The 13,516-nt window shown below is 49.4% G+C and overlaps 1 protein-coding gene across 1 annotated transcript in view; it reads right to left on the minus strand.

The window, feature by feature from the left end:
* Positions 1-266: 266 nt before the first annotated feature.
* The window catches only part of ACBD6 (acyl-CoA binding domain containing 6), an 82,661-nt gene continuing 69,411 nt past the window's right edge, over positions 267-13,516 (minus strand). The window contains exons 7-8 of the mRNA XM_038144281.1: positions 4,710-4,740; positions 267-861 (exon numbers count right to left, since the gene is read on the minus strand). Coding sequence (XP_038000209.1) covers positions 707-861; positions 4,710-4,740 — 186 coding nt within the window. The 3' untranslated portion in view covers positions 267-706. The remainder of the gene's footprint in view (positions 862-4,709; positions 4,741-13,516) is intronic.

A 13,516-nucleotide genomic window follows, 5' to 3' on the forward strand; every position in this document is an offset into this window, starting at 1 on the left:
GTGGTGTTTAAAGCCATCCAATTCAGCAAAGGGGTAAAAGTCCTGTCAGCCTGGAGAGGCTGGTTAGCTACAGGTGTTGTGCGAGAACCAGAGGGACAGACAGACACCTGTATGACCCTGCTGTCTTTGCAGCTGTCCCTCCCCAGGACAAGAGCTCCAGCAGAACTTCCCAAGGTTTGTGGCTGCACTGAGCTGCCTGCCATTCTTATGGCTTCCAAGTAACCCTCTGTAAAAAAAACCCCCAAAACCAAACAAACACACTGAGGCTTGATCCCAACACTGTGCTTTTATTTATATTATTTGTTTGGACCCAGGGAAAAAAAATAACAACCCAAAATTCAGCCTGAATTCAGGAGAGATGAGCATCTCACCTGGCCCTACATCCCCACGGAGGAGCCGACAGGTCAGCCCACGCTGCTCTGCTGAGACAGCCCATACAGTACTCGTGTTTGATACATTAAAATAACACTTGGGGCCTCCTCCAGGCCCTCTCCCCTGTCCCTCCCCCCTCAAATACTGATGAAGGTCAGAGCACGCCAAGCTCTGATGCCATCCCGCTCAGGGCATGCGCTTGGCCCTCGTGCTGGAGAGCCCCGCCAGACCCTGTGCTTTAGAAGGTCCCCTGGAACCCCCGAGGTGTTTGGGGAGGGCAGCGGGGAGGGGGGGAAGGGGTGTTTATTGCAGAGCATCTCTGTCCCCCCGGGGCTCAGGGCTCGCCGGGGCCGTGCTGCTGCAGAGCCCGAGTGATGGCTTTGGAGTCCGTCACCTCCTCGGGCAGGCAGCCCTCCTGGTCCCGCAGCCCGGGGTCGGCTCCCGACTGCAGCAGCAGCTCCACGATGTCCAAGAACTCGCAGGTGGCGGCTGGGGAGGGAAAGGGAAGGGTTAGTGAGGGGATGCTGGCCCGAGGTGGCGGTGACGGGCGTTTCTGGAGCGGGGGCTGGAGCTGGCGGCTTCCCCCGCCGTGCTGGAGGCAGGAAACGCCGGCTCAGCAGCTGGCCCGGCACGGCCCGGCAGCGCTCAGAACACAATGTATCGCTGTGGATCGAGCAGCGCAGAGCCAGGAGAAAGGACAGAGTGAGAGCAATGCAAAGCCAGAAGTCCTGAGGGGGTGCCACTGGTGCAAGCAGCACCCCGAGCCCGCAGCCCAGTCAGAGGCGCTGGGAGCTGAGGGATCTGCAGGGCATCAGCTGGGACACAGAGGGAGCCTGGAACAGCTTGGCTAAGGCTCACTGCCATCCAGGACTGGAGACTGAGCCTGGGAAGGGCCCCAGAGTGCTACTGCAGCACTGCAGGGACCCCAGGTTGCCAGCTGGGAAAGCATTCCCTGCCTGCTTCTGTACCCAGGATTCATAACGCATTCACCCTCTACAATGGATCTCGAGGCCCTTGCCCCTCACCTGCCCCCTGCACCTCCCAGGGAGCAGGCACATCCCAGGCATGACATCTTCAGTGCTGCCTCGCTCCTGACTATTGTCCATCCCTTCTCTCTGCACAAAATTCACATGGTTCACAGCTGCTGGCCACCAGCTCCTGGAGCACCAGCTCCAGGTGACTGTGCCCATGGCCTGGGACAGCTGTTAATGGCACACGTTTTATTCCTCACACCTCTGCTGGCAACTGGTTTTTCATCCTTCATTTTCTTTGCCAAGATAAGAGTCAAGTTCAACCTGAGCTCTTCTCTGTCCTAGGATGTCTCACCTAAGGATGCTAAAAGGAAAGAACCAGGAAAATCAGGAAAACTCTTAACACTGAAGAGTTGGACTTGGCTGCCATAGGCAGAAGTCCCAGACCCTGGATTTTCCCTTCAGCTTGTGCAACTCAGACCCTAATGAAGCCAAAACCTGCCTTACAAGGCCATGAAGCTGGCAGCTTCTTCTTGCATTGGTAGCAATTGGTTTTAATCATATTTTGGGTGTTTTTATAAAGCAACCGACTGACTCCTTTAGTAATTAGAGTGTCTTTTGCATTACTCTGCAGTCTTCTACTGATCCAAAAGGACGAGCAGTAACGTCTCATTAAAATAAATTCAATGTGTGATTGGAGTTTATACTGAAAGGATGAAAAAGGGGTCCAAAAGGGGGAACAGGTTGGTGAGGAAGCAGGTGGGGGTGTGGGCGAGGCTGAGCTGAAGGGGGGCACATCCCTCTGCAGAAAATAGACTTCCAGAGGTGCCGAGGAAGGTGCGGTGGCAGCTTCTGGGGATGGGGAGCTGGTCCCCATAGGGAAAGGTGGCTCTCTCGTCTGGTGCCACGTCCTTGAGCAGGCTGGGGACATCCCTGGGGACGAGCACAGCTGCTGGATTTATCACACCCTGGGACCCTCGATTTGTCAAGGGCCAGAGCGGCAGCCCTGACACTGGCACGGGTGAAGATGAATTTCCATTCAGCGCAGTTCGCCTCCCGACTCCATTAATCCTCAGGGTTCAGATGATGAATTTTTTTTTATTATTTATTTTCCCTCCAGCGTCCCCTCCCACTGCCCCGGCAGAGCCGAACAGATGGCGCTTTGCAGGGAAGCCGGAGCGCCCAGGAGGATACAGAGCCTGCCCACTCCGCGGCCACGTGGCTCGGAGAAGCCTTGATTTCCTCTGGGAGAGGCAGCGGCGATGATTCCAGGGCTGCCGGCGAGCTGGATGGATGGAGGGAGCCGAGGAGAGGGGACACGGAGCACACAGCCACGGCACGGCTGCAGCCGCGGCTCCCCCGGGGCCGGGGCCGCCGCTGGCCCCCGCTTAACCCCCGATTAAAGGCGGGGTCAGCGGCGATCGGAAGGAGCCGGGATTTATAACCCCCAGCAGGATGCGGGTTGACACCGGCTGTAATCAGGAGAGCTGTCACCACAAGGACAGCTGTCAGGCCACGCCGCTCATAAAAAGGCATGCAGACACCCTAAAAGCAGGGGCTGCCTTGCTGATGGGATTTAACCCTTCCCTGGATCCCGTGAACAGCCTCCAGCAAAAGGGAGGGCTTGCGAAGCACCGCTCTGCTGTGTCCACAGGAGCTCTCCTGCCTCCCCACCACAATTAACGACTCGGTCGGGAAGTGCTGGCCGAAAGGGGACCGGGAGGTGACAGTGAGTTCCAGATTCAAGCCAACAATCACTCGAATCCAACCCAGTCACCCGTTTCAGAAGCTGTTTCCAAGCTCGGGGTGATCAGCAAGAAAGGGAATGGGGCTGTCCTGGGGGCAGTGATGGCCACCAGGGACAGCTGGGCACTGTGTGCCAGCAACCCAGAGAGGCTTCCCAAAGATGACACACAGGGAGGAGAGAGGGCATAATACTCAAGGGGAAGAAAAAATTTCAACTCTTCACAAACATTTGGGAAGAAAATCCTGGGAAAACTGTAGTTATTGAAACACCTGAGCTGGAAGGGTAGATCAGAGAAACCACTTGTGAAATAATGTTCATTGTATCAGTTATATTTGCTTGTGTTGAACAACCTGCCTCAGTCCCCAGGCAGAGGGATCCATCTGCATGGAATTCAAACTCAGGTGATGCATCCACCTTTTCCTTTCACATGCTGGGCTTGCTAGAAGCAAGTGCTCTTGGATAACATGTGCTATGCTTTTGCACAACCTATTATAATCCACTGTGAGCCCCTCAGGAGGTGGAAAAGCATCTTCCCAGGAGAGAGAATGCCCAAACTGTGGAAGAGAAAGAGGCAGTGGCATTTTAAGTGCTGTCCATCTGCGGACAACTCTGCTAAGCAAGAGATCCACCATTCCAGCCACAGTGACAGGAATTTGAAAAATTGAGTATCCTACAGGAAGGATCCCACAGGGAGAAATCACACATTATTGTAACTACAGTCTTGGTTCAGGGGCCCTGGAATCTGGGAGTTTAGCTCCACATCCAAATGCTGTGCCCTGGACTGATGTCTGCACAGCAATTTTGCTATTCTGCTAATGTCCTTGTGGAGAGATCAAGAAGAGAGAGATAGACACAAACACTTCAGAATGACAAGTATGCTCTTAATTACCGTGACAGGCATCAAGAGAGAGTACAAGACAATAACTGGCTATGTCTTAATTTTGGGAAAAAGATTATGATCCAGATTAAATTGATACTTTTTTCCTATTCCCTGCACATCAGCACCGCACACATCACTTCAGTCCCTGCTTTTCTCATTTGGAGATAGAACAATCTTTCAATTAAATCACGTATCTAATTAGCCTGTAATTGTAGGAGGGACACCAACTGTGACTTGCCTCTGCTGATTTTGGTAGTGGGGAAGCTGCTGCTCTCTCAGCTGTGATCAAACAGGTTTCTCACCAGGACACATGAAGGTGGAGGCCACCTTGTTTGTCCCCTTCCCCTGACCTCTGTAACCTGTTAAAACTGGCACAGACCCTCCCTGAAGGCCAAGGGATTTGGCATCCCCTAACCAGAGCCGCTGCTGGCTCTGCAGCTGGCACACCAACATCCAGGAGACACAGAGGTGCACAGGGAAACTCTGCATCATTAACTGAGGGAAAAGGAAGGCTTTAAGGTGACGTTTGCAGAGGAGAACGAAGGGAGGGCAGCAATCTTCTCCCAAGGCTCCTACCCCTACCATCCTGGGATTTGCTAGTGGAGGTAGCCACTGGTTAATCAAATCCAGCTTCCTTGCTCAATTTTCTCCTGGAATTTGCTTTATGTGTATAGAGCATTTACTCCAGCAACAAATCCACACTGCTAAGAAGGAACAGCCAAGCTTAGAGGCAGCTTACCATAATGGAGTGCAGTCTGGCCTTCCCCATCCTGAAAAACAGAAAGAGACTTGATTTTAGAGGTGTAGGTAACATTGTGGTAATACAAATACATCCCCGTTTTAAATAAATAGGCTGACTCCCAGCAATGTTTTAATTGACCAGACAAACAGCCAGGACACCCAGCTACCTGACAGCTGGGATTTGAAACATCATCCACCATCACTCCCTATTGATGGATAATCAATATCTATCCACCCATAAGAGTGTGTGGATCACGTCATGACGTGAGTATAATTCAGTTCATACTGTTATCACTTCCAGCCCATAAAAATGAAGAATTTCAGTCCTATGGCCTCACTCTGGGATTCTCACTACTCCTGGTGCTTTAGTACAAGATGCTTCAGTGCAAACCCAGCTTTGGCCAACTGCCTGAGAGAAGGGTAAAGCACTGGGATGCTCACACAGCTTAGTGCACTGAGCTCTCCAGCACACGGGAGCACACAGGGGAAAAAACCCAGTTCCTTCCACCTGAATAAATCTTAGGTCCCCGCCTTCAGACTTTAGGTCTACCCCAATACCTAGATTAAGTCCTGTCAAGTCAAGAAAGGGCACAGTGCTCAGGGATGAGAGCAAGTTGCCAAACTCATCCTTGTGAAACACCTGCAGCGCAAGGGCAAAGCAAAGTGTGTGATTTGTAGGTGCTGGCACACAGCTCCCTGGTCCAGCTAACATTAAAGCCACTGCATCAGCTGCAATGCTTTGGGAAGTGCGTCCCCTTCCCAGACTCCTGTGTCCCCTCCCTAGGGCTCTACCACAGTTGATGCTTCACATCCAGCACTGCAATCCCAGGCACCTCACCCTGCCACAGCCTCATCGTGCCACCAGAACAGGTGAAATAACAGAAGGAAATAATTACTGGCCCCTTTGCTTTCACTACCCCAACCAGGATTAGCCTCTAATTCAGTTCTTTGCCTCCTTAATTTATTTGCATCTGCCTATGGAGACTTAAGTTTTTAATTACCATCATCTTTGGGATTAAGGTGCAAATTCTACAGTTTGCTGTGGATTCTGCAGCAGGCAAAAGAGAAAAGATCAGGAAAACAGATAGAAATTCCACTCATAGCTGGAAGTCTTCTGCTTTCCCAGTGTGTTATTCTGTTTGATATTAAGCCTGTTGGGCTGAGGAATTAGGAATGACCTGTTTTGGGGTGGGAGGTGCCATGTTTTGCTCTGGGACGCTGCACCAACACGACAACCATGGCAGCAACAGGGGTAAAAAGCCAGATGTAACAGGCATTTGCTGCCTAAATACCCATTTCATGTCTTTGCCAAGCAAAGGGGGTGGGAGGGTCTGATTTTTCCTTCCGTGTGCACTCAGAGCAGTGTTTGAAGATGCCTCATTTCAGGAGCCTATTTCTGCCTAAACTGTGGGGAGCGCAATGCAAATGGGTGTCATTAGATGGTACCACAAACCAAAGAACTGAGGGAATCACGGACAGCATCCACTGATTATTCCACACTAAGGTAACCAATGTGAGGCAGTGCCCCTGAGCTCTCCTTAAGCACATGGCTGCTTGGAGGAGTGACAGGGCCAGCACTGACTTCAGCAAAATACGGAGCAGGGCTGGGGAAGGAGAGGCGGGAGCGCTCCGAATGAGTTATTGGAAAGGCAGGATGTCAAATGTGTGGGCTGGGGGATGGGAATCCAGCTCCCCTCTGCATCACCACCTCCAAGACTGCAGCCAACAAAACCCACAGGTGAACGGGACTGGAGCCATGCAGCAGAAACCCCTTCCCACGGGAGCGCTTTGCTGCAGAACTCCCTTTTAAAATACACAGGACTGCTCCAGGAATCCTACAGACATTTGTTCCTCTTCCAAAGGCCTGCAGAAAGCACTGCTGTTTCAGCAGCTGGCTGGGGATAACAAGGTTTTTTATTTCTCTTAGATGTACTTCCTGGCATCTGCTGGGCTAAGGAGGGAGCGCAGGTCTCGGCATAGGAAATGCATCCCTTTAATCCCAGTGTGGTTTTTAAAAATTTAAAACTATTAATCCAATGTTATGCAAACATGGTTTGCACTTTATTTACGCTGCGGATTTTCCTCCTGCTTTGAGCCAGCCCAATGGCCAAATGCTATTTGTTACACTTCTCAGATGCCGTGCTGTTTGCTTCTATTTCCTCTGTGACAAATTTTAATCCAGGTAAATGGAAAAAGCTCCAGTGTGGTCACTCACTAAAGGCCTTGAAAGCCCTCGGGAAGCTGCTGATCTCAATCCCTTTTTGATTTGGCTTTTTGGAGCACTGTGGCTAATTGCAGCCTGATGTACCTGGCCGCTCCAGGTACAAAATGGTCACACCTGGAGACTAATCAAAGATGGGCTGTGAAAGTCAGGATTACAGCTCCCTTTGTGAGAATTATGTGAAACAAATATTATGTGAAACAAATATTGCCTGCCAGGCACTGGAGGTGTCTGTTTTGCAATCAAACACCATGTGCAGAAGATGAGTGAAGATGAATTGTAGCTGGTCTTGATGCAAGGGGTATTTCCTGATGTGCAACAGAAAGCAGCGGCCTCTTGAGCATCTTGAGGTCCTTCTCCTAAGATGTGTCTGTGTTAGGATGGATGATCCCAAACAGGGAATGGGCAGGTACAAGCCTCTGTCCTCACCCCATTGGCATCAGCCAGGAACAGGGGATCTGGAGCACATCCTCTGCAGCCGGGAGACGCCGGCAGTGATCAGATGGATCCTCTCAGCAGATGGACCAAAAGAGAAGGTGCTGAGTAAAGGTGAGTGGGGAAGAGGAGATAGGCAGCTCTGAGCCAACACTGAGCCAGGATGCCTCTGAGAAGTGCCCTTTGATGGCTCTATATCAGCTGGGAAAATGTCACTGTCACAGGTTAAAAAGGAGGAAACCTGCTCTGATTTGGTGAACTTCAACACAAAAGAGGGGAAAAGCCAGGATCAAAGCAGCAATGCACCTTCTGTAAAGACTTGCAAGGCACTGGTAGGCCCTTGATCCAGAGCTCTTTTAGCAATTCTCCATCTGTAAAAAGGAAGAGCTTGTGGAAACGGCAGAACCCACACAAGCAGACAAAAAGTGACCAGGAAGGCAAGACTGTGACACACTTAAATGTAGGAGTGCTCAGTCCCAGACACGTTACTGACCAACAACGGATCTGATTCCAAGATTTCCTCTCGCTTCCTAATGCCCTGTGCCATCCCTGGTGGCTTCTACAGCCTCCTGGCACATCTGGCCACGTCAGGGTGACAGCTGAGCTGCACGGCCTTTAAGGGAGATGAAACCCTAAATGCCCATGTCTACCGAACTCATCAAAACAAAAGATGCTACAAAATCACTGGTGCTTCCTACATGCATGGTCTGTGACAGATGTCACTCAATGAAAATCCAACTACCAGTGGATAACTTATTGGATAACAGGATTTTGTCCTGCTCCTGAGAAATTTAAGCAAGAGAAATGGGAGAAGATGGACCGAGCGCAGATGGACCAACTGTCTTATCTGCTAAGTGGCACTGTGGCTGCTGCACATGAATTCTGTCTTACAGCTGATGGGATTATATCGGTGCTGCCATCCCATGTTCATTCCTTGGGAATTTCTGTTCCCTGCTTAACCTAACACAAGGTCTGGACGGAAGGGCAGAGACAAGGAAATGGCTTGGCTAAACCTGCTGAGATGCCGTGCACTCTGTAAGACATAATTTGCCATTTCAAGTAGACTTTGGCTGGCCAGTGTCTGACTGTGGTTTCGTCGGACAGTTTTAAAAGCAGTGCTGTATAAACACCGATAGCTCAGAGCTGCTTCATGTGCCCTCCAGGCTGTGTGCAGTGGCAGGGTGGCCCGGAGGGAGACACCGCCTCTTCCACCCTCTCACCTGTTTCATTAGCACCAGTGGAGAAAGAGGAAAAACAAATCCATGCTGGTTACCTGGGAGAGCTTTGGTCCAGCCTGACCCCATACTGGTGATGAAGCTGGTGCTGGACCAGCACGAGGGTCTGTAGGGGACCCCACCCCTCCTTGAGTGCTGCTCCACACCAAGACCTCACCTCAACACCTTCAGTCACCTCCCCAAGCACAGCAGGAAACCTCTACACTAACCCTGCCCTTTCGAGGGCTAGCACATGTGCTCTTTATTTTAAAGTACTTTCCCCCCCATATCTCCTTTCTGCTCATTTGTGGCACCTTTTAAGGTGCAGGGCTCGTTCCCATTGACAGACTCCGAATGCTGGCAGGGATTGCAGGAGATAAGAACGATGAGGTGATAAGAGTGTTTAACAGCGCTGGGTCCTGGGCAGCACGATGGGCCAGAGGGAAGATAAATATTTACACTACATCTTTAGAAGGTGAGTGAATAAAAGGTCCAGAATAATACAGACTCTGAACAAGCACCAATGCTTAGGAGCTGTAATATAAATCTCTGCAGCCTCACGACACACACTCACTCAAGCCAGAGAGATGAAAAATAGCAAGAAAATACTTCCCTCCACTTTTAAAAAGGGTTTTATTTCTCATTTGTTTCTACTTTAGACTTCAACTTCCCAACAATTTACTTTAACCTCATCATCATCTTATTCTCTCTCTGAAATTTTCTCTCCAAGCAGACTGAGGGTAAGGCTACAGCTCAACCCACCAGAATTTACAGGCTAATCCCCACCAATACTAAAACCAGACAATGGGGGCAAATATAACCAGTCTGAACTCCACCAGATGATTCAGCAGGAGACATCCCCATGTGCATCCTTGGTCCCAACTCCAAGGCAGCTCAAGCACTCCCCTAGGACCAACACCATGGGACAAAGGATACGGAGCAACCTCTGCTAGAAGCAAAACCAAAAAGCCCGCACTGATCATGAACAGCTGTTTTTTAGGGATTGCAAATAACCCAGGATGACAAGTGCAGGGATTCCTCTTAAGTTTGGTTCCTTAATTAACTCTCCCACCTCCCCTGTGTGTGAACGCAGGTTTGGCAGGGATCCCTTTCTCACTGAGCTGTCCCTCTCCAAGAGCTCTCAGCTCTCTCCTCTGCTCATTTCTCCCATCCTGACCATTTCCTGCACTGTGCCAGGCAGATATCCCCCAGGATGGAAGGTGCTAGACCGGTTTTTATCATCACCTCTTGGGCCCTTCTCCAGAGCCTACTGCCAGGCTATCATTTGGCCCATCTTCTAAGTGCCTCACAGATAAATTAGATCTGCATAGAGAAGCAATTATTACATTTCTAATGGCATGAACCCTTACAGCACAATCTGCTACTGAAAGGCAAAGAAAATTGCATTAGCTTTTGTTTGATTCAAAATTATGATCAAGGGAAGAGGGATGTTGAAGCCCTTTAAAGCCAAGCCTCTGAGCTGGGGATTTTTCTGTCTGGGGACCTCCCTGCTTGCATTCACTGCTGGAGCTCATACTCGTGGTTCATTTAGGAGTACTAATTTGGAGAAGCCTCTGCTTACAAAGCTGCAGTTAAAAGCAGATCTAAGAAAGCTCAGAGAGAAGAGGATGCCCAGGAACCACCACTGGCTCCCTCCTGAAGCCTGCATCTGCTAATGCTCCCAAACGCCCCCAGCCCGAGGAGTTCAGTGTGCCAGGGTTATGCTAATCCCTCATCGCCCTAGTTTCTAACTGGTGCTGTACCTAAATTTCCAAGTGCAATTTCAGTGGGATTTATCACATCTACTATGATCAGCATGTAGTGCTGCTGGCACAGATACAGGCTCTCAATATCCCACTGCAGACATGGCTGTCATTAATTGCAGAACAAACTGATTTCTGAACCTATGCACCAGCTCATGCAGCAACACTGAAACTCTCAGGGATATTTCGCTGTTGAGCATTTTCAGCCCCTTTTGCAGCCAGCACTCTGTGCCCAGCTGTGTATTTGGACATATTTATAGGTTATCCAAATAATATTTGCTCCTTCCTGTTACTTTCAGCACCAGGCATCTTGCTGCTCATCAAACAAGTGTGTTGATGCAATAGAAAAACTGCCAGGGAGCTGCAGGGATCAAAAATGTGTTTGGAGAAGTCAATGCCTAAAGCTGTAACAAGTGTCACAGTGCTGTGGCTGAGCCAGCCCCTGGCAAACCATGCAAATGCCATCCCAAGCTGTGGACAGGATGATATTCCAAAGGGCAGGATGCTAAAATCCTCTTCTCAGCGTGCTTCCCTGCCCCCTCCCTGCATAAAAGTTAGTGCCCCTGTACTGCTTTATCACTTTAGCATGGCTGAGGCAGATACCTGCTTATTTAAGGGGCAGGATAAATGGGCTGAGACAGCTTTCCCATCCCCAATTCACTAGGGAACGCTTGGAAATTCCACCTGACACCGGGAGCGCTCTGTGCTCTTAAACAATCTCCCGTCTGATCCGATTGTTCCCCAGTGGGGAGGCAGGCTGCAGCTAGCTCAAGAGTCATTGATTGGATTAACAGCCTAATTCCCAACAGATGAATAGAATACTGATGTCTTGTCAGCCCACATCATAGAAGGAAAACACAATCTGCTTCTACAGCCCCGAAATTTAACCCTTTGCTCCCCTGCTCCCCCCTCCCTGGGGCTGGAGGCAGGGTCCAGCCCTTTCAGCTGGAGATCCTACCTATTTAAATGAGAAAAGATTTATTAACCTTTGGGACACTCTGCCTAATCATTGACGTGCCATGGTCTTTTCTGTAAGAAACCTTCGTTTTCACCCTTTCCACACACAAGAGATTCATACCAGGGACCTTTATTATTTTTTCTTTTCTCTCTTCCATCTGCTAATACAGGCAATGCTGTATGCTTCACAGGAAGCTGCTGAAAATTCATCAGCTCAGTGATACTTCTCCTGAAACATACAGATATTGAACGTTTTCTGAGTCTATCATTGGATCAGCAGGATGGATCTGCCTGGAAAGGAACATCCAGCTGTGCTGCAGGAGAGGCATCCCTGCAATGCCCTCTCCCTCCAACAGCTCTTGGCAGGCTGTGGGGCAGGGGAATGAAGCTGAGCACATCATTTGCTCTTGGAGAGCTCCTGTTCTCCACCTCCTAATGGAGACACTAATGTTTTCTTACCTCATAGAAAGACTGTGATAAGGAATTAATTGCTACTGGTCAAATGTTCACTACCACAGAAGCAGGACTGTGTGCATATTAAAGAGGTTCTCCAAGAACAAAATTTATTTATGGAGTCCTTGGCACTGTCTGCGTTTATTTCCTTTTTCAGGAGACAAGAATAAATAAAAATCATCTGATTTTAAGGAATTCATGCAAAATGACCCTGTTTTTTTATCAGATCACTGGGTTCATGATGCTGTGTGTTTTTTTGATTCCAACACTCACCTTTTATGCTTGCATTTACAAAACAGGCAGGTATGTGAGGGTGTTACTGTGAGGGTGGGGAAGCCCTGGCACAGCTTTCCTAGAGAAGCTGTGGCTGCCCCATCCCTGGAAGTGTTCAAGGCTGGGCTGGATGGGGCTCTGAGCAACCTGGTCTAGGGGGAGGTGTCCTCGCCCATAGCTGGGGGTTGGATCTGTATGGTCTTTAAGGTCCCTTCCAACCCAAACCATTCTAAGATTCTATATACTTTTGAAGATTGCTAGGTGTGCATCACCCAAAATAAGCCAGGCTGTGCTGTGAAGCAGAAATAAGGTATTTCCAGTTTTATTTGGGTTTTACAGCTCACGGGCAGAGTGGAAACACTCCCTCCATCACTCCTTAACTTTAACAAACTAATTAGCCCAGCACTAACATGACTAATAGGAGAGAAAGCATGAAAGGATGGAAGTGCACACCCTTTTTTTTCTCCCTTCTATAACCAGTAGCTGCTAGTCATGACAGTTTTCTAGATGACAGGGTCTTACAACATTATTATGGATATAATAAACTTGCTACAAGACTGAATGAAAGAAACAGTCCTTCCCTCTCCTGGCTTCCAGTACACCAACCTTACAGATAGTCCTGTCTTCAGAGAGACAGTGTGTCACAGTGTGCTCACGTCATGGGCAGTGGGGAGGCATTAATGACAGAGCTGCCCTAACCAAAATAATTAGCCAGAGATGCCTCATCGACTCAAACAATTCAATTAAAGCCCTATTAGTATTTTAAAGTGGTTCACATCATTAGCTCTTTTTACAATTTGAAACCATAATGTTTAATTTTCATCCCAGATGTGAATTGTTCCAGGATGGCAAGAAATAAATGATTAAATAAATGAATGAATAAATAAATTCAATGAGCCCTGTCCAGCCCAGCTCCTGTCCTGCAATACGGGTGCGTTGTACATTGACGAATCCAGGTTAAGGATGGGGACTGGGGCAGTTGTGCCCTGGAACTAGCAGACTGCAGGTTTTATAAATACATACAGAAATAATTAAAATCTAAGGGGTTTAGAAGGGTTAATCTCCTTTAAATAATCTCTGCCACAAAGCCTGTAAAGTCACTGCTGGCACGATGCCCTCGTGGGACCGGCTGTCGGGTATCAGGACAGCACGTGTGGATGGGAGCAGGGAGATTAGGAGGCAGAGGTGGCCCATCAGTGCTGCTGCCCCACAGATGGCTGCCCCAGGCACTGCCCAGGGGCTGCAAACCTGCAGGAGCAGGGCTGGATTCAGCACCAACCAGCAAGTGAACATGCCACTTGCTCCACCTGCTTAAAGAGAGAGAAGGATGCTTGATTAGGGAGAGTGTTGCCACTGTGGGTTCACCACAGCCCATGGTGACTGCAAGGCAAATGCTGGCTGATATTTATTTAAAGGGATTCAGGGCTTTGGAAGTAACTCCTTTTCCTCTGCAGACTTGAACCTAAAGCCCTGCATGATGAAGAGATGT

Source organism: Motacilla alba, chromosome 8 (assembly GCF_015832195.1).
Source record: "Motacilla alba alba isolate MOTALB_02 chromosome 8, Motacilla_alba_V1.0_pri, whole genome shotgun sequence".
NCBI lineage: Eukaryota > Metazoa > Chordata > Aves > Passeriformes > Motacillidae > Motacilla > Motacilla alba.